The following is a 22,146-nucleotide window of genomic DNA, read 5'->3' on the forward strand; positions in this document are numbered from 1 at the left end:
AAAAATCTGTTTCTGTGTTTTGAGACAACAGAACGACTGACGGATTACTTTAAAGTAACCTGTAAACTACAGGAAACATCATTAAGATGCACAAGAGACGTAAGCCAGATTTTGAAACTATGCCAACATTCATTCTTTCAGGTCTGTTCAAAGCTGCATACACAGAAAGTGGCTGTTAAAGTACGAAGTACATTAAACCTTTGAAACCTGCAGCATACAGGCATTGTACAAAAAATCATCTGCAGGTTATTTCATGATAAAATGTGAATTATACATTCTGAGTGTGTGTGGGTAATTTTTACTGTGTAACAGGTGTGTTAGCTTTTTTGTTTATTCCACTTCATCTCTTAAAATAAAATCAACACACTAAAAATGAAACTTCTGTAAGAAAACAACATTCATGATGCACAATTTTGTGGAAAACGTTTTTTTTTTTGGTATCAAACAACTTTTATGAATTTTTGTGTAAAGCTCTGAAATGTACCAGCAGTCACTGAACACTTCATCAGAAACCTAAAATGTTTTAAAATGTCATTGTTAAAAGTTTTTGCATGAACTTTTTGGAACAACCGATTCCTGCATCTGTATTTTTTGTTAATCTACAATAACTTGTGAACACCAGGCGCTTCCTCTGCTGTAATTCTAAATGCACTTTCATATCAGATGCAGTATGCACCGCACTCACCGCTACCTAGAAAAGTTCAACTTTGAACTTTGACCATGCACGTGTACTCACGCTGCCGCGCTGGCGCTTTCCTTGGCACAGCAGGAAACTGTTATTGTGCAGTGCAAACAATAGAACTGAATGTGTTTCCGAGCACAGCACTGCATGTGCTGCTTCCAGCGTGAAAGGGCCTTAAATCTGCTTTAAAGGGGAAATGACTGACACTTTTGAAAATAAGCTAATTTTGCTTTACAGAGAAGGAGTTAGGATAAAACAAATAAGACATCAAGTATAATTAATGAACTTTAGAAGTGCTTTTACATGTATATTGATTTCCAGTCCCTTACTGTAAGCAAATCTAAATTGTTTGTTTTCCCAAAATAAAATCTTTTCTTTAACTTTACACAGTTCAAAACTCAGGGAAGTCTATAGTACCATTCCCATTACCAGAGATGGGTTTGTATGACTGCTTGTTGTGGGACTCATCATTCAGCATGGGGTTGTCGGGGGCAGGGTTTGTGACGATGCCCATGAAGAGGGGGGTCAAGGAGGCGTCATCGACGAGAGCAAAAAGAAAAGGGGAGTTTACAGAGAACATGGAGACTGAGCGCATGGAGGTTACAACGGTGGTGGCCGAGGCCTCGACACCTTCTTCACTGAGTTCTATTGTGCTGGCGTGCCGAATGCCGGTCACCGTGAGGGGCTGGTCCGATATCCCAGAGAGGTCAGGACCAGAGAACAGAGAGCCAAGGCCTGATAGATACAATGAGAGAGAGAGAAAAATGTCAAACGCTTGCAGACTAACAAGTTTTGGTCAGTCCCTGCAGGTAACAACAACTTGTGGAACCACACAATTTCATAAGTTTGGCTCTTTTTTTTCATTCTCAGGACCAAAATGAATGCTGAACTGGAGTAATAGTCAGTTGGCGGTTGGCGGTAAAATCAAGGTCTTTAAGTCTGACGTTATTAGCCATGTCTGTGCCCAAATTCCGCTGCAGGTCCCAAAATCAAACGAACACTGCTGGATCACTGAGAGTTGAAAAACTGTCTAAATTCTTTCATCTGTAATAAAATGATCACTGTGGCTGCTCCACCAGGTGTAAAAATTAAGTTTAACACGGTGGTCAGCACTGTTGCCAGCAAGAAGATCCTGAGTTCAATTCCACCATCAGGCTGGGGTGGAGTTTGCATGTTTTCCCTGTGTTTGCGTGGGTTCTCCCCGGGTACTCCGGCTTCCTCCCACAGTCTAAAGACATGCACTTTGTGGGGATAGGTTAATTGAAGTATCTAAATTACCCATAGGTGTGAATGTGAGTGCGTCCCTGTGTGTTAGCCTTGCGACAGACTGGCGACCTGTCCAGGGTGTACCCCCGCCTCTTGCCCCACGACCCTGATAAGCGAATGCGAATGGGATGGGGGATCCAGGCATCCATGAGAACCGAATTTATTAAATTTAACGAAGATAGAAGTTAGCAGGAAGTTAGCTTGCTAGCTCCTATCTAAATATAATATAGCATGTTCTAACTGAGAGATTTCTGGAAAAATTCAAACGTACAGCTCTGTTATCACTTCCAACATAAATGAAGACAGAAAACTAAACAGCAGTGACGTTTGTAGGGTTACTGAAGTTGGGCTAGCTGGTATATAATGATGTGCTACGTGATCGCTAGCTACACCCGACCAACCAATCACAGCAGATGGCCCCGCCCCTCCCTGAGCCTGGTTCTGCCGGAGGTTTCTTCCTGTTAAAAGGGAGTTTTTCCTTCCCACTGTCGCCAAAGTGCTTGCTCATAGGGGGGTCATATGATTGTTGGGTTTTTCTCTGTATCTATGAAGCGCCTTGAGGCAACTTTTGTTGTGACTTGGCGCTATATGAATAAAATTGAATTGAATTGAATTGAATTGAATTGAATTACACAGCTATGTTAGCATAACATAAACACAGTGAAGGTGGAGGATGAACGCTAACTTTTTTTTCCACTCGGTAAAAGTTCACATGAGGGTTCCTGATGGTTAGGGACAAATGTAATTGCATGGCAGGATGCTGTAAACGGACCAAACTTCAGTCAGGAGAACAACTGAGATAATCCATCCACAATACGAGGTTAGTCATTCATATACTGCTGCATGGGCTGGGCTGTAGTTACATCGTAAGGTTTTTAAAATGATTAACGGTAATAAAAACCGAGAGAAGCCGACTGTGATTACTGACTGTTTTTAGGGGCTTTTTGAGATTAAATAGAACAAGATATAAAGCATTAAAACATGTTAAAAACACAAAAGCCTTATTAAACGCAGGGTAGTTTGGACCCGGAAGCAGGATTCATCAAGTCATCACTTAAAGACCAGATTATAATTTACTGGGAGGAGGGAGAGACAGAGGTAATAACCTTGCCAATAGTAAACCTTGGACAGCACAACAACTCCCTCTAACATAATGATAAATGAAAACTATTGACTGGTTATAACATTTGAAAAAGTATTAGCTTTGTCTATTCAGTGTAACTGACAAGCAAAGAATGAAACATTTCACATCCCAAAATGGAACACCCCCAATCTCCTATAAAACTTTGCTGTGGCCATCTTATTTTCTCAGCCATCCAGCAGTGACTGCAAGTGTAAAGAAAACCAAGAATAGAAAAAGTAAAAGACCAACCAATAATTTTAAGTCTGCCATATAGATTATAACAACCATAATCAGAGAAGAAATACTTTATACTTGTTAATGAGCAATAGTAAATATTAAAAAGATAAAAACTAAAAGGTTTTTCAGAATGCACTCCTTATTGGTTTCCATTTCAGAAATTGATATGTTTTTGTAGTGCTGTCACTGTTAATCTCATTAAAATGATCATCCCGTTAACGAGCTTACCACGCTAACGCGTTGACGCTGTCCAGCCCCATGCACGGGGTGATCCGCGGTAACTCGTTAACGGAGATTTGCCGCGTTAATGCAGTTATGGCGTTAAGGTCATTTTAACGAGATTATTGCTAACAGCACTAGTTTTTTTGTTTTATCTGCACAAAAAAATTACAACCTTTTACATTTTTAAGGGCAATAATTTCTCATAATTATAATTAATTATGAGATCCCTGCAAGCAGCCAATCCCCAAGCTCGGGTCCTCTACCAGAGGCCTGGGAGCTTGAGGGTCCTGCGCAGTATCTTAGCTGTTCCCAGGACTGCGCTCTTCTGGACAGAGATCTCCGGTGTTGTTCTGCTGGAGCCACTCGCCTAGTTTGGGAGTCACCGCACCTAGTGCTCCGATTACCACGGGGACCACCGTTACCTTCACCCTCCACATCCTCTCGAGCTCTTCTCTGAGCCCTTGGTATTTCTCCAGCTTCTCGTGTTCCTTCTTTCTGATGTCGCTGTCATTGGGAACCGCTACATCGATCACTACGGCCGTCTTCTTCTGTTTGTCTACCACCACTATGTCCGGTTGGTTAGCCACCACCATTATATATATATATATATATATATATATATATATATATATATATATATATATATATATATATATATATATATATACGTCAAAAATGACATCACTTGGGGCAGGTAATGGTGGACATGCGATAGTTTGAGCTGACGTCTATTCCAACGTAGGAAGTGTTACAAACAGCTGATCGGATTGGCAAAGCGTGTTTCTGAATATTATGTTTTTGTTGCTGCAAGTGCTTTTTATGCAATTTTTGCAAAGCTATATGTGGAAGGAAACCGTGACCTAGGACAAGCTGATGGCATAAGATGTAAGTACGACTCCTCCGGTTTCATATGCAAAAAAAATTATTGCGCTAGCTTACGAGGTTGCAGTTCTATCGGGATTTAAAAATAGTTGCGCAAAACAGAGCGTGCCCGCTCCGACCAGCTTTAAAGGGTTAAAGATTTTTTTGTAAGTATTCACTGTGTTAAAGATTGATGAAAACTATTAAAACTCTCTTTGAATTCCAGCATACATTCTTTGTGTTTATTCTGCATTTACTTCATTGAATTGCGTAAATGTCTGCTACAATCTTAAATTATAAAGTTGAAAAAATGTAATTGGAGCCAGGCTATTGATCAAGTAATTGCAATTAATAACAGAAAATTGTAAGATTAATTAGTTATTTTTTTCATCATCATCATCATCATCATCATCAACTTTATTTATAAAGCACTTTAAAACAACCACAGCTGACACAAAGTGCTGTACATTGGAACTGTAAAATAAAATTACATGAGATATAAATAAAAAACAAATAAAAGAAGAGTGAAATCATTAATTAAATAACTACTGCATTAAAAAAGAAACTAAGTCTCACTGAGGTTAAAAGCCAAGGAATAAAAGTGGGTTTTAAGACGTGATTTAAAAGTGGACAGTGAAGGGGGCCTCTCTAACATGCATGGGCAAATTATTCCATAATTTTGGAGCCACAATAGAGAAGGCCCCGCCCCCTCTGAGCTTCCTCCTGGATCTCGGTACCTCCAGGAGCAGCTGGTCAGCTGACCTGAGAGACCGACAGGGTGTGTGGGGATGAAGAAGCTCAGAGAGGTAAGGCGGGGCAAGACTGTGAAGGCATTTAAAAACAAACATAAGAATTTTAAAATTAACTCTAAAAGACACAGGCAGCCAGTGCAGAGAGGCCAGCACGGGGGTTATATGCTCTCTTTTTCGAGTTCCTGTTAGGAGTCGTGCAGCCGCATTTTGAACCAGCTGCAGACGTGAGAGCAATGACTGACTGACCCCCACATAAAGTGAGTTACAGTCGTCCAGGCGGGAAGAAATAAAAGCATGGATCACTGTTTCAAGGTGCTGCCTCGAAAGAAAAGATTTTAGTCTTGCCAGTCGCCTTAAATGATAAAAACTGGACTTCACCACTGCTCTGATTTGGTTGTCCAATTTAAAATCACTGTCCAACTTAAAACCAAGGTCAGTAACAACAGATTTAAAATAGACTTCCAGGGATCCTAAAACAACAGAGGAGGACTCACAGGGACCACTGGGTCCAAACACCAACACTTCTGTTTTCTTTTTATTAAAATTTAAAAAGTTTCGAGCCAACCAAGCTTTAATGTCATCTAGACATGTCAAGAGAGGTTTTATGGAGATGGCATCCTTGCGTTTTAGTGTCAAATAAATTTGGCAGTCATCGGCATAACAGTGAAATGAGATCCCATGCCTTCTAAGGATAGAACCCAGAGGCAGTAGATACAGAGAAAAGAGCAGTGGCCCTAAAATTGAGCCCTGTGGGACACCACATGACAGAGGAGCAGAAGACGATTCGTAACCGAGAAGGCTGACAGAGAAAGTTCTATCTGACAAATAAGACCTAAACCAATTGAGTGCAGTGCCACCAATACCCACTACATCATGTAATCGAGAAATTAAAATATTGTGGTCTACTGTGTCAAAGGCAGCAGTTCGGTCAAGCAAGACAAGAACAACATGGTTACCAGAATCACATGCCAGAAGGATGTCATTAAAAACCCTTAGTAATGCAGATTCTGTGCTGTGAAGGGTTTTAAAACCTGACTGAAAAACCTCAAAGATTCCATTTTCATCTAGAAAATCTTTCAGTTGACTAAAAACAATTTTCTCTAAAACCTTGGAGACTAAAGGCAGCTTGGAAATAGGCCTATAGTTCGCTAAAACTGTGTGATCAAGGCCAGGTTTCTTAAGCAGTGGCTGTACTACTGCATGTTTGAAATTTGCAGGAACCACACCAGAAGACAGACTGCTGTTAATAATGTCAAGGACATACTGTTGTATACTAGGAAAAATTTCTTTAAAGAATTGTGGAGGGACAGGATCCCGTGGGGAACCTGTGGGCTTAATATGGCGAACCACATCCTCTAAAGTGGAGAGCGTCACAAGCTCAAACTGAGTGAAAACAGCAGCGCAAGGGACAGAGACAGAGGGTCAGAGTCAGGAGCTGTGATAAGAGCCCTGATGGTGACAACCTTTTCAATAAAAAAGTTCAGAAAATCATTGCAAATCTCAGGAGAAACTTCCAAACAGACATTCAAAGGAGTATTAAGAACAGTGTCAATGGTCCTAAATAACACACGTGGGTTATGACAGTTGGAAGAAATAATATTTGCAAAATATTCCCTTTTTGCCTCTTTAACAGTGTTCTGGTAGCGATGCCAGCAGTCTTTGAGAATTTGAAATGATACATGCAGTTTATCCTTTTTCCACCTCCGTTCTGCTCGACGACATTCCCTCTTAACAGCACGACTGCTCTCATTAAACCAAGGCTCAGGTTTAGCCTTAAGCTGCCTGGTTTTTAAAGGAGCCACAGAGTCCATGATTTTTTGACAGCAAGAATTAAACCAGGAATGTAGGTCTTCTGTGTCAGAGGAAACAAAGTCAGAAGGCCCGCCGAGCTGATTAAAAGCAGCAGAAAACTGTGCAGCAGTGGCGGGGTTAATAACCCGACAGCACCGAGTAGCAGCGCCAGATCTAACTGCGGTATATGTCAAACCAACGTTGAATAACACAGGCATATGATCTGAGAGTGCACAGTCACAAATCTCCAAGTCAGTGACAGGCAGACCATATGACAGAACAAGGTCCAGTGTGTGTCCGTGCTCATGTGTAGGGCCACGTATGGACTGTACCAGGCTAAAAGAGTCAATAAGGCTTAAAAAGTCCTTTACCAGTGGCTTATCAGGACAGCATACATGTATATTAAAATCTCCAACAATAAGAACACTATCATAGTTGGGCATAATCCCAGCTAAAAAATCAGAAAAGTAGTTTATGAAGTTCTTATTGTATTTCGGGGGGCGATAGATGACAGCGCAGAAAATCGGGTTTGTACGACTCACCTCGAAGGAGGTGTGTTCGAAGCTGGAGAACGGAGGCTGTAGAAAACACTGCTTACATTTAAAATCCTTTTTGTAAACAGTCACTGTGCCTCCACCTCTGCCTGACGTCCGTGGCGAGTTAAAATAGCAACAATCCACAGGTAAAAGTTCAGATAGAACACTGGACTCACCAACACTCAGCCACGTCTCAGTCACACACAGAAAATCCAGATCATGGGAACTGAAGAAGTCCCGAAGAATAGAAGTTTTGTTTAAAAGTGATCTGGCGTTCACCAGGCCAATCCTAGCGGGAGCTGGAGTTGGCGCTCGGGGTTCAGGAGGTCCAGAAACCCGCCGCAGCAATCTCAGATTCCGATAATGTTGACAGCGGAGGTTTAGCCTGGGAGGGCATGGGCAGCGAGGCCGAGGAGCATCATCATCAAAGCCGACCACAGGCACCAAACAGGCATCAACAGGATCCAGAAAACGTCGAGACGCAAACAACCTTGGCAAGAATCCATGCACTGGTCGGAAAACAGCAGAATAATTCTTTAGGTAAACCTTTAGCTTCACCAGGCGACCGCTTCGTTTACCCCGGCGACGAGGACGCTTTCGCCGGGAAGGTAGCGTGGGAACCCGGTACAGGTAACCCGGGGTTTCCGATGCAAATGGGGGCAGGGGTTGCTGCCCACCAGCTCCAAAGGACACAATACTTTGGACCACAGGTTTGAGGTCCAATAGTGTCTGGCGATCATACCTCAGCAGAGACTTTGTTTCGTGGATGACACAAATTAAAAATAACATAAACAGGAACAAACTTGGCAGTGACAGACGAGCAGCCACACACACCGGCGCCATCTTGCCAAAACCTTGGGATGGAGCTGGACTTAAATCTATTGACAGCACTAATATATATATATATATATATATATATATATATATATATATATATATATATATATATATATATATATATATATATACACTCAAGTACAGTCAAGTATATATATATATATATATACTTGACTGTACTTGAGTACAGTCAAGTATATATAATTTCCCCCAGGGATCAATAAAGTATTCTGATTCTGATTCTGATTTATTGTGGTTGCAAATACTGAATTTCAACTGTCTGATTAGTCAAAGGTCACCTAAACGTTTCTCTGTAGAGCACCCACAGTACGATTGTAGGGAGCCATCTAGGGTTGAATAGGTTGCATCCACCCCCTTTAACACCCATTTGGAGACACTTTTGACAGAAAAACTTATTTTGAAATATAAAATCTTCCAGTGTGTGATGAACTGAAGGTAAATGTCAGAAGACCGTAAAATCTGGAGGAGCTTGAGAGACTTGCCATAGAAGAATGGGCTGGGATTGCTCAGGAGAAGCATATGAGACGTGTTGAAAACTACAACAAGTGACTGCGGGCTGTCAGTATCAGGAGACCTAAAAACTTTAGCCCTACTATGTTTTTTGTTTGTTTGTTTGTTTAATAATTTTGTTTCGGTGTTCATCCAAAATTCATAACAGGACTAACAATTTTGTCCTCAACTGTAAGTCCAAAGATCAAGGAAATCCTCGAAATTCAAGATGTCTTCAGTGACTCGTTCAGTTTCTTACCCATGTTGGTCAGAGCCGCCTGGAGCTCCTTTTGGTACTCCAGCTTCAATTTAGGCAAGTTCACCTGCATCAGTTTCTCCTGAGGTAGAGATCTGTAGAGGTCGGAGATGTTTAGTTTGGAAAGCACTGACAACAGGTTTCCTCTGGGAAGGATGATTAAGAAGCTGGTGTTTCCCTTGAAGGGAAAACTGGCAACCTGGACAAGAGAAGATGATATTTTGTCTGTGTCTTTTCCCCAACCTCATCTCAACATATAAACTAAAAGTTGAAGGGAACAGGCTGGAAGATGAGCCTTGCAACTTTGGATGGGAAACTGAGAAATCATTTGTAACTTTTGTTGTTGCCTTTGGCATGAGACCATGGATTAACCTCCTGAGAACCAGCCTATTCATTTATGTCCTCTGTAATGTACTTTTGTTTTTGGTCTACATCTTTTGATTTCTTTGACTGATCCTAATACGTCCTTTTTAAACAAAGAGTCTCTGTGGCTTTTAAACCACAAAACACGCTGCGCCAAAACTTGGTCCACCCCAAGGATTGGGTCCCCGACACAAACAGAGTAACATAGTGTACGCTGTTAAGTGCAGGAGGATTGCCAGGATTTATACATCGGGGAAACCAAACAACCTCTGGCTACAACACAGAAGAGCCACCTCGTCAGGCCAGGACTCTGCAGACTATTTACACCTACAGGCCAGTGGACTCTCTTTCAATGATGAGGATGTAACATCCTGGACAGGGAGGAACGCTGGTTTGAGGGCGGAGTCAAGGAGGCCATTTACGTGAAAAGGGAAAGACCATCTCTGAATGGAGGAGGGGCCTAAGGGTACATCTGTCACCATCTTACAGTTCTGTGATTGCAGCCATTCCCCAACTCTCTGTGAATGGGACTCATGGCCACTGATCAGTGAGCATGACAAGTTGTATATTAATGATCAAGCAACTGACCTCATTATGCAAATATACTGTTTATAAGGTTGGGCAAAGCTGCAGTCAGCTGAGACTGAAGAAGTCACCTGGATGAGTGACGAAACGTTTCTCCCACTGAAAACGTTACGTCCAGATGAACAGAATCAACTTTTGGGACTAATAAGTCCTGGTGTATTAAATGGATGACATCCTGGGCTTTACATTGATATCTCGTGTGTTTAACTCCAAAGAGGAAGGAAATCACAAAAAAAGTTTAATAGGAAGATTCATTTTCCTTTGGTTCTCAGGATTAAGGCATGGCATAGGTGAGCTTCCACAGCTGCTATAAGACAAACAAATTTAAGATTTTTATAGAATTAAAAAAAATAACTAATCTTGAGATCTTATCACAAACAACAAATATGCTTTTCAAGTCACATGGTCAGTGTTGCCAACTTAGCGACTTTGTTGCTATATTTAGCGAGCTTTCAGACCCCTTAGCGACTTTTTTTTCTAAAAAAAAGTCGCGAAAGCGCTTTTACTCTCAACAAGCAGCGGGTGCTGTAACGCAGTCAGTTCTTCTTTTACTCTTTTACTCTTATGCTGTTTAGTGTAAAAGTGTAAAACTACTTATACACACACACACACAGTAACTCCACCAGAGCGCCTATTTCGGGTCACTTTTGCCGGTCCAAGCCCGGGTAAAGGAGCAGGGTTGGAATTGTGTCATTAAAAAAACAATAATTGCTAAAATAAATTTAATTTGTAGTTCTAAATAAACTCTAAATGCATTTAGGACGTTTTTTACTCACTTTATGTCTCTTCCACGATGTCATTTCTCTCTCCAACAACGTAGGTTACAATTAGATTAGCATGACCGATTATGCAAATTAGGCGATGACGTCATTTAGCGACTTCTAGCGACTTTTAGGACAGCCAATAGCGATTTTCCTTACTGAGGAGTTGGCAACACTGCACATGGTTTCTGTCTATGTTAAATGTTGTGCTACCCCAGACGTTGGTGTTACCTGTGCTTCCAGTTTGGAATCATACATCAGGCGTAAAGGGTACTGGACAGATTTCATCATGTCCACTGACACAGAGTTCTGGCTGTCCAAGTAAAACTCTCCCTTTGATGTTGCTTGTGGGTCAAACTGTGTTTGCCACTGACCTGATGAAAAGTGGAAAAAAGTCAGAATCATTAGCAACTTAAATTCAGTTTATTTCTCAGTTGTTGAAGCGGCTGTAGATAATCACATTGTATCACGGCTTGTCTTTACAGTGCTCATTAATAGCATGAGATGCTTCCCTGGTTTGTACAATGTGCTGTCTGGTTATATGACAGTGGTACTGTTTCTTGAGAATGATGTCCTCCTTGGCCAGGACAGATTTTTTTTTTTGCAGTTTTCACAATTCTGAGAGCTTTTTTCTCCCTTTAGAAAACTTTGATTTATTTGTCCTGTTAATGAGCAAGGATTTAGCTTTGTTCCATCTTTTCTCTGACTGTAAAACACAATAATGAAGAGTTTTGTTTTGTGGAGTGGGTCACCTTTGAAGTATACAGCATTCATGAGCATAAGCACCACATCATGTGGAATACTTTCTAGGAAGTTGGGGATGTGTCCATTGGTAACATTCTCAACCCATTGGTTGACCTCGTCCATAGAGACTAAAGGAACAGGCTGTGATTTGTACCTGGAAAATTCATATCAACATGGCACATACAAGACAAGAGTAATGAACAGACATTTAAGAGAGGTATCTATTCTCATTTTTACCTATTTTTTTACCTGCATCAAATATAAAATTATATATTTTAACATGACGTTTTGTATTATGCAGTGAACATTTCTGACCATGCTCTCAGGCCCTCTTTAGCGTTCTTCTTAATATCTTAATTGATTTTGAGCATTGTTGCACCACCTAGCAAACTGGAAGACTGTAAAACCATAAACAAACAGGAACGTATGAAACAAATTCGATTTATCCCTTTATTCCACCAAAAAAGTGTTTTTTTTAACTTGGCTGCTTCTCTGGAACTTTGTGCAATACTTTCCCAAATGTAAATTATACCTGTGCAGAGACTCTTCAACAAAGGACGCCTTCACTTTAAATCCTGAGAGAGAAAGGACAGGAAAAATACAAATAGAAGTCCAGATTTATACCAATCTTACGATAAATCACCACAAGTACAATATTCATCATCTCATACCTGGCTTCAGGTACATGCGTGCCGCTACCTCCAATGATGTGTGGCTAAAATGAGGTACAAGGCTTCCCAGTGCATGATGGTAGCATGCCAGACCGTGGGCATGAAGGGTCTTTAGTAGCAGCTTCTCTGTCTCAGTGCGAGCACCTTCGAGAAAAATCAGATCACATAATAAAACCAAAGAAACATTTCATACCAGCTCCTGAACTTCATCACAACATGTCTGCTTCTGTCTTGTGTAGAAAAGTACTAAATGTAGGCTGCTGGTGTTGAGGATGTTTGTTCCTTTTGCATGTGCACTGCCACAGAAAAAAGAAAACTCACATTAGACAAACAGCTTCTTTGTAGTTGAATGAAACCACATTTAAAACCAGATCAGAATTACTGGCAGACTTTCTGTTGTTTTGGGTTCAGGAGTTGTGCTTTTCCTATTTTCATATTAATTCTGTCTCTCTTGTTCACTTTAAGTTCAAACCAAACTTTCAGCCAGCTGGCACTGGATACAACGAAGTCAAATATCAAACTTCATTAGAAGGTGGAAATGACCATTTTTAACATTGTTGACAGTAAAGCCCAGACCCTTCCATCAAATTCAGTGCCTCGTCTTCATATTTTCAGGAAGTGATCAAGAATTTCACAGGTTTCGTCTTGTGACGGTGCTCGCAAATCATATTTCACAACGTTTGTCAGATAAAGAGATGAACCTCTAACCCACAACTGACCTAAGGTGAGTTGACCGAGGGCAAAAGCAAGACTGAGCGGTGAGAGGATGACATTGGGCTGCTGTGGACTAACAGGAAGATTTTCCAGGAGCTGCAAACCCAGTTGCTCGGTGGCCTTTCCTATTGCCCTGTGTGCCTCAGGGCTGAACGCTCCTCCACAGCTGTCACCCTCTGACGCCTCGTCTTCTTCTGTTTTACTGACACTTGTAGGTGCTGGACTGGGCTCTTCCTGAAGACATGAGAACAGACTGGGTTATTTTCTAGTGTACAGTTACAGGGAGAGTATTTCCCCTTAGTTATTTAGACTGAGGTTCTTCTTACAGTGAGTCCCAGATGGCAGAGACAAAGCAAGAGAAGAAGAGGATACAGCTTCATCTTTGAACAGTCAACCTGAAAATGTAAGGAAGAAGAACATATTTCATTTTAATGAGAATTATTATTCATCAACAGCAAAATGAAAATGGAAAGAGCCATCAAAGTCCGACACTGGAGACGTCCCAGACACGTGTACAGAGTTACTCTTTTTTAAGATCTCTTTTGATTGAGTTTTGAACTGATTAAAAGAATTCAGGCACCCAGTTTCCCTGAGAGAAAGTCCCACTGGGTGCAATTCAGTGATTTTTATTTATTTACTTTATAAAATGTTACTTTCTTATTTTAAAAAAAATGTTATTTTTCTCATTGCTAATTTAAGTCTTTTAACCAGAAAGAACACAGCTACAGAAATGCTGAGAAAATATTATCCAGCAGTAGTTTTTTCCATTTGCACCAATAAGAACGCAGCTACAGTGATGTCACTCGCTGGTTTTGCCATCCCAATCTTGTTTTGTGTTTTGATGTGATGAGCAAGACAACAACAACGTTTTAGGAATAAAAATCATGTTACCATGTTAACACAGTATATGAGTTACACCTCAGAGTACACCCGAGTACACCTGAGGCTCAGGGCTGGGCTGGGACAAAAAATCAGCCCGGGCATTTTGACTGGAGACCGGCCCACCAGGTATTATAGGAAAAGCCATAAAGCCTTTGAATGAAAACAAACGTCGTTGTGATAGTGATGTACAGTCTTGTTGGTATATATGTATCAATCTGATAAACTTAAACCTGCACCATCCTCCCTGTTCTGGTATTCTAAACAGTGCTTAGCTGAAACCCAAAGAGCTGGTCGAGTTAACCTCCTGAACTATCTACAACACATGGTGGAAACCTGAAATTAAGACAGAGAAGACTAGAGGTGAGACATGACCATTACTGAATATTAAAAATAATAAATGACAGATTTAGTGATATTTTCATAAACTATTTATTTACCACATCAATTAACAGCACGGCAGGGCAAAATATTTTTCTAACATGGCTTTTAAAAGTGAAAGGAGACAGAAAGACAGGTGAGAAAGAATAAAACTTAACTGACTTTTTGATGGCATCTTACACAAAGTACTGGTACAGAATCTAGAAAATGTGGGAAAATGCTGGCATCATGTACAGTACTTTCTTCTGAAGAAATTATGTTGGGACCCTGAAAAAAACTTGCACTTTGGCGACAGTGGGAAGGAAAAACTCCCTTTTAACAGGAAGAAACCTCCAGCAGAAGGGTAAGATCAGAATATCTCTTAGCTGGTGATATTAGCATTTAGATCAAAGTACAGCCTCACACAGCTGCTAGCACACCAGCTGTGCAGGCTTTCATCTCTGTACTATAACTGTGAGCTGACGGTGATGTTTAAGGTGATTTGAGCTGATTGTTGGAATTTGGTGCTCTGTAAATAAAACTGAATTGAATTGCATTCATGTTCTGCTGTCAATATGTTGATATTTCTTTTGAATTATGAATTATTCATTGGTGCCTGGCTTCATTTGCATCTGTTCCAGGTTTTCCAGATGACAAACGTTCGGCTTCTTCCAGCTCTCAGACCTCTCTCCAGTTCTTTAGTCTGCATTTCATTGGAACTTCAGCAGAGTGAGAAGAGGGAACCGTGAGACAGAGAGCTCAGTTTGTATTCACAATGTGTGTGTGTTATGAACACCACTGAACTATAACTTTATTAGTATTGTCATACATGAACAACAGGTGACCCCAGTTTCAGGAAAACACTGGAGATCACATCATAAATTAACAATAAAGCAACAACAACATATAAGCGTGTGGGACAGCAGGAGGCTGAAAAACTCCTAAGTTGACTTCTATAACTAGCCTTGTGAGGGCGCTACTGGCAACATGTTTTAATAGGTTACAGAGATACCTGAAGGTGCTTTTGTCATACGACACACGGCAGCTGCAGTCCTGACCCACTGAAACTAATCAAGTGAATCATTAGAAGTTGACGTAATCACACTTTTCTGAAACATTTAATAGAATGTAAGCAGAGGTGGAAAGCATTCTCAGACGGGCGATTATAATGTTCACAGGGAGGTGTGGGTCACACATCAGTGTGGTGCACACATGTGGTCTCAATTACCCCGTCTGAGATTCCTGAAACACTTCCCAGACGGAGGGAAAAGGACAGAAAGTTTGTGAGCAAAGCTTGAAGAAGTCCTCGTTGTGTGTGATGTCCTTGTTGTTCTGGACTAAAGTTTCTGAGGCTACGTCCACACTAATGCGTTTTCCTTTGAGGTTGCAGGTTGAATCGTCTTGTGTTTCACGCATGCGCAGGACTGGAACGTAAGTGTTTGAATGTGGATGTGCAACTCTGTGAAAACGACTGAAAATGCTAGTGTGGACGTGGAGTTTTCAAATCTATCCGAGCTAGTGTGGACGTAGCCTTAAAGCTGCAGGATGCTGAGGAGAAACACTGACATGACTCCATCAGCTCAGTTCACAACATTTTAAATGCAGTAATGTAAATGAGTACATTTGTACTTTAATGAAATGCTGATAATTACTCTGCAGTCCAGACTCACCAGCCAACACCTCTGAGTGTCCATCAGAGGGCGACAAACACTCAGTGATATCCGCCAGAGGCAGCAGAGGAACTTCAGCTCACATGTGGTGTAACAGCAAAGCGCACACGATCACTTTAAATGCAGCTGCAGACGGTCTAATTGTAATCTGATTACATATCATGTTGAAATTCAGATTGGTGTCAAACAACATTTTAAATGTTTACATTCTGAGCCTCAATATTTTTCTACTGAAAATCAGCTAAATCAGTCTCAGTGGGTGGACCCAGAACCAGATCCCGCTGAAGGAATCCGAGGCTCTGTAACAGGGCAGTTCCCAGATGGATCAAGGATTCACACTGGATCCGGTTTAGCGTGACTCATTTTCCAGATTACCCCGGATAAACCCCCGTATCATAGCTGCTGATTTTGTCCACAGTCTAAAATTAAACTGAAATATCTCAAATCTATCTGTCCAACACACAGACAGCTCTATAGTTCAATGTTTATTTTAACATGTTTGCTTTTACTTAAGTCTTGAAAAAAATTCTGCTTCTTTCTTCCATCAGTGTGAAACGGTCACTATCATTGGCCTGGTGTGTCCGTATCAGTGAAGACTGAGATTAGATTAAAGATGAAATCAGATTTATCTTCTAAATCTTACTAATTGTTTCCATAATGGCAGAAATAACAGAGTGCGATAAAAAAAAGAAGACGACCTTTTTGCAGTTCATCATTTCTCCCCTCCTAGTATCACGAGCATATTCATATTCCTCAATCCAGTGGATTAAAATGGACGTTCTGGCCTTTACTTATCTGTTGCCATGGTGAGTCATGCTCTTCTGATGATGGCTAATTGTCAAACTAACTCTGACCGAACTAAAAACACTGACTTGGCGATCTCGGATATAATAAACTTGAGTTTGTGAACCTGCTTCCTGGAGCAGAGCCCTGATTATTCTGTCAGTTTGCTTCATTTTGAAATGATTGTCTGTCCTTTTGTGTGTATTTAACTCTCAATTGTCATTTTTTCCAAATGTAAAATTAAAAGAATTTAATGTTTCACCTCTCATCCGAGAAGCTTCTTCAGTTCTAAGGTCAAATGGTGGAGAGTCCCAGATATAAACCTAGTGGGAGTATCTTCAAGCAACTTATAGAAGTCCAGACGCTTTTCTTTGTAAGCTCCTTTGACTACGATGACCTGGATGACTGAGAACCTTCACAGACTCTCTCAGAAACAGTTCATAACTTCCCTTCAACTCATTCATGTCACCTAAAAGGTAAACCTGTTTCTCCATCACCTGTTCAGCTCTGATGATCCAGTAAGGACATCTCCTGGTTTCATCTTCATGTTTCCCTCTCACCACATATACAAACCGACATCATGACCAGCAGCTTTACAGCTGTGGCTCCAGCAAACATCAGGTGATACTAGAAACTAATATTAAATAAATTCTAACAACAGCTGATCAAGTTTAAAGGCGCTTCTGCTGTTTAACGCGACCTCCGCTAGTTTCCTCTTTCTGGCGCAAAGCGGGAGATAAACAAGCAAGAGAGACGGGACTTGCAGCAGAAACGCCGATCAGCTGATCATTGATCAGTTTCATGATTGAAGTAGCAGCAGGAGAGGGAGGGGGGAGAATGAGAGAAGAAGAGGCAGCTGTGCAGCAAAGAGGAAGAAAAAATCCAGCTTTTTGTCTTTTTTTTATTGCAGCTGAAGTACGGGACAAATCGCATTTATTTTCAGCTCAATACGAAACGCGTAATATTAACTCTGAATACCAGAGGATTCAGTTTTTTACGGGACAGTTGGCAACTCTACTAACTAACCTTATGAATAAAATAAAGTTCACTATCAGTAACATCATAGCACCACCCAGCTGTATAGAAACTCCGTCATGCTAGCTAGTAGCAGTGCGAGTTATTGTAACTGACTGTAAAAAGTCAGCATAACAAAAATAAACTCCATGTAAACTTAGTTTATATCTGACCCAGAGACAGCAGGTCATAACTTCTTACCTGAAGTTCAGTTCACCTGACGCTCGCACCAGCAGCCGCCTCGGGTCTCTCCACCTCCCCTTTCCCCCATCCACCTGCTGGCCTCCACCACTTGCTAATTTTACTGAATCTGTGAAAGCTCCACCGTAGCCACTACCAAACAATTGAGTTATTTTTACACGTCTGTCAGCATCTGTCCAATCCGCCACCTTTCACTGTTTACACGGTTACGAAAAAAAGACAACAACAAAACATCGCCCATTTAAAACGAAAAATTACCATCGGGCATACCGGACAAATGCCCGGTATGCCCAATGGCCAGTCCAGCTATGCCTGAGGCTCAGGGAAACAGGTTCAGAAATATTCTGTACTGGACCTAAACACTGAACAAGTAGAGTTTACGTCCTGTTCTGAATGCTAAAGGAAACCAAGAACATCCCTGTGGTGACAGTTGTGTCTCATCCTCTAGGAACCAAAGATAACAGTTTAAGATGAAACATAAGACCAACATCTGCACACTCCTCCGTATGAAAGCTTTCAGGGTTATTGATATGTAAATATTCCCTCGCTAGGTTCAGACTCAGTTGACGTTTCAGATATGGCTGCTGTGTTTACCAGGAGACTAAAGGTTACTGTTTCAGAACCTCTTTTGGCTGCAGTACGCAGCATACACATGACAGGGAATGAACAGAACCGCATAAATACACCATCACTACATAAAAGGATCAGGCTCACCATTATATACATACTGCTCTGCAGAGTGCACTTCAACATGTAAGAACTTACGTACGGATATTGTAGTTAAAAGTCGCTGACTGCAAATTTTTCTCTAGAGATCAAATGCACAAAGGTTTCGGTAGATGAAGACATCCTTGAACTCACCTGGTTTTTGTCCGATGTGGAGACAGATGATGGGGATCAAAAGGGTTTAAAAGGTGAGATAAAATAAAAGTAAAGAAAGACAAACCAACCTTCTCCAGGCTGGACAGCGTAGCGCCTGGACCCGACTACTACCACCCCTCTGCTGGCTAGTTAATGATCAACTCGGTGCCTGCTGCCGCCACGCAATGTAAAAAACATCCTACAGTCTGACAGACAAGCTGCTTTTCAAACTGTAGGATGTTTCTCTGCACAAGCTGCCAGACTGAAAACACTGCTGGGAAGTTATTTAGCTTCAATGAACAGGAAGTAATACTACGATGCTGTACTTTCTCTTAATGTTAACTTTATAGTCCAAAATACTTTCTGCATGAAGTGAGTCCCCTTCACCAACACAGGTTTTACTTTAGTCACAGCTCACACAGAACAACAGTTATGGTAAAAAGCATGATATCATTTAACACTGACAGCGTACACATGGTGTAAATAAGTCATGAAGCCTCTGGGTAAATGTTTACTTTATTATTACATTTGTTTTTTTTACTTTACAAGGAGAGACTTTTTTTTAGCAACAGTGCAAGAAGCTTTGTTAAATATTCTAAAATGACAAATAAAGTAACTCTGAATCTACAGAGCACATTACAAATAATAAAACTTTCTTTCAATAACAGGTTAAACCTTCAAACTCCACCAATCATTTGGCCCCTGGAAGCATCTTCTGGAAAATTAAACAATCACGCCGTCTGGCACAAAAACACCAAAGAGCTGGGAAAACGCGTCATAAAGAGCTGGAACAGCAGCTTACTGCCGTTTGATTTCAGAGCCAAAAAATCGAGTATAACTTGTAGGTGCAGGCTGGTATTTTATAATCATTAAGTGCAGTTTGAAAATGATTGTGTGCTGAGAAAATGTGTAGAACCATAAACAAAGAAGCCTCTTTCTGCACAAGTCAGCACAGGTTAGGTTACTAAAACAGCTAAGCTCAAATAAGTGTAACGAAGCTGTGCCCAGTTAGACTTCAAGGGAAAATGATAAAAGCTTAATTAATTTAATACCAACGTTGGGCCGCAGTGAACAAAGCAAATAAACATCAATTAAACTTCACAATGAAAGCTAAGTTAAACATAGCTGCACAGCTGGTAATCAAAGCTGGAGCCACCACGTTTCCCTGGACTGAAACACAGTTTCTTGTGCAATGATCCTCCACGTTGGAGCCTTCGTGTTGCGTGCACATACGTTCAGCAGAGAGTGGGCGAGTGTTTGTCTTGTTCTGACCGCCGGGTTCCAGCCTGACGCCCCCACAGAGCAGCTCAGAAACAAACACCGTCCTCCCTCCGCCTACAACCACTTTCACCCTCGAGTTTCAGCACAGCTTCCATTATAAGTAAATGCACAGCCTAATTCAAGAGTCGCTCCTGTTACTGTTCAAATGATGACAGCAACATTTGAGATTTTAGCAGTTTAGCGCACGTTTAGCTGCGTGGCTTTCCTTTTTGGTTTTGCTGACTGTGCACGTGCCCTCTAGACCCCGTCTGTCGGTGTAGATAGAGCAGTTCACCGAGGCTACGATCAAACATACAGGCGTGTGTTTAAATGAAGGTTTCAGCTTTAGTTTGGGGAATTATCTCCACATGACGATGCAAAAGCCAAACCCAAGTGCTGTGAAGAGAATGTCGGTGCAACGGGTGGAGATGTGACCCTAACCACACAGACGAAGGACTCACCTTCAAGATTCAAAGTGTTTATTGTCATACAGAAGAAATTTTCTCTGTGCAATGAAATTCCTCCATTTGCTGTCCAAACACAAATGTCAAGTTAGGTAAAGTTTTAAAAGAATGCGATAAATAAGATAAAAAATAAGGATAGAAAAATAATGGAGATAAATAAATAAGTACAAAATATAAGTAAGTGAAGACGTGTGTATGCAGATGTCAATGTAGATGGATGTACAAAGGAGCTTAATGTGCAAAAAAACATGTGCAAAGTGTCCTGATGTGCAAAATTGCATTTGAGGTAGTTTCGCTGTTCAAGAGTCTGATGGCAGTGAGGAAGAAGGAGTTGTTGAGTCGAGATGTTCTAGATTTCACACTTCATCACTTTCACCTTCGCCCCGAGGACAGAAGAACAGTCCGTGTTGGGGGTGTGTGGGGTCTGCGATGATAGATGCTCTGCAGAGAGGGCAGCAGAGTCCTGGTGATCTTCTCTGCAGTTGTTATCACTCTCTGCTGGCGTTTGCGGTCCGTAGCAGTAGTGCTGCTCTGCTAGACGCTGCTGAGGATCTTGGCAGACAAACCAAATTTCCTCGGCCTCCTCAGGAAATAAAGCCGCTCCTGGGCCTTCTTGACCAGCTGTGTGGTGTTCGGTGTCCACGTGAGGTCCTCTGAGATGAGCTGCTCACTCTTTCCACTTCACGCTCCCGGATAAACAGCGGCTGGTGAGGCCTCCTCTTCTTCCTCATGTCCACTTTCATCTCCTTTGTCTTATCAGTGTTGAGGGTGAGGTTGTTGTCCTCACACCATGACACCAGACCGGCCGCCTCTCTCCTATAAGCCGCCTCGTATGATGTTCTCTTTGTTGGAGGCGACACAGTCGTGGGTGTACAGGGTGTAGAGGGTGGGACTGAGGACGCAACCCTGTGGAACGCCAGTGTTTGTAATAATGCTGGCTGAAGTCCTGTTGCCGATCCTGATGGACGGTGGCCTGCCAGTCAAAGAGTCCTGTAGCCGGTCACATAGGGTGGGGTGCAGGCCGAGTTTTGCCAGCTTGTGGATGAGTTTGTGTGGGATGAGAGTATTGAAGGCGGAGCTGTAATCAACCAATAGTACCCTGATGTAGGAGTCATTGTTTCTAGGTTGGAGAGTGAGCAGTAAAGGGCAGCAGCGATGGCGTCTGACGTGGACCTGTTGGGCCGTAGGCATACTGCAGGGGATCCAGAGTGTCTGGGATGTTGCTCTGGATGTAGGCCAGCGCCATTCTCTCAAAACACTTTGCAATAATTGGAGTGAGTGCAACTGGTCTGTAGTCGTTTAGGCAGGTGGCTGGGCTTTTCTTGGGGTGAGGGATCATAGTTGTGGTTTTGAAGCATGTGGGAACGATGCTCTGGCTGAAGGAAAGGTTGAAGATGGAGGTGAGAACATCAGCCAGCTCGTTGCACATGCTTTAAGGGCCTGTCCAGGGATGTTGTCTGGTCTGCCTTGCGGGGGGTGATCTTCCTCAGGATTTTGTGTACTTGGTCTATTGAGACCGCTGGCCGGGGAGAGGGTTGGGTGATCTGCATTCTCCTTCTGCATCTAAAAAGTTTCACCTCTTTGGCCAAAACACTGAGAAAAAGCAGCATTTTACAAAATGCCCACATATGTGTGGACAAGACCTGGGAATTATTATATTATTGGTTTAAAGTGATTCAGTAATATTTAAGGCTTATTACTGACTCACTCACGGGGGTGGGCGTGGAAAGGATTTTGGCCCGA

General features: G+C 41.7%; 1 protein-coding gene across 1 annotated transcript; it reads right to left on the reverse strand.

Annotated features, from left to right (window-relative positions):
• Window positions 1-535: 535 nt before the first annotated feature.
• Window positions 536-18,803, reverse strand: serpinf2a (serpin peptidase inhibitor, clade F (alpha-2 antiplasmin, pigment epithelium derived factor), member 2a). Its single transcript, XM_085421419.1, has 9 exons — window positions 18,680-18,803; window positions 13,238-13,306; window positions 12,917-13,145; window positions 12,198-12,341; window positions 12,059-12,101; window positions 11,535-11,680; window positions 11,014-11,156; window positions 9,077-9,272; window positions 536-1,417 (listed from the first exon to the last, which is right to left on the reverse strand). Exons 2-9 carry the CDS (start codon window positions 13,289-13,291, stop codon window positions 1,074-1,076), a joined length of 1,299 nt encoding a protein of 432 aa, XP_085277545.1. The 5' UTR covers window positions 13,292-13,306; window positions 18,680-18,803; the 3' UTR covers window positions 536-1,073.
• Window positions 18,804-22,146: the final 3,343 nt, after the last annotated feature.

This window comes from Rhamphochromis longiceps, linkage group LG10 (genome assembly GCF_057381845.1).
Source record: "Rhamphochromis longiceps isolate RC_006_pf linkage group LG10, R_longiceps_female_GT1.1, whole genome shotgun sequence".
Lineage (NCBI taxonomy): Eukaryota > Metazoa > Chordata > Actinopteri > Cichliformes > Cichlidae > Rhamphochromis > Rhamphochromis longiceps.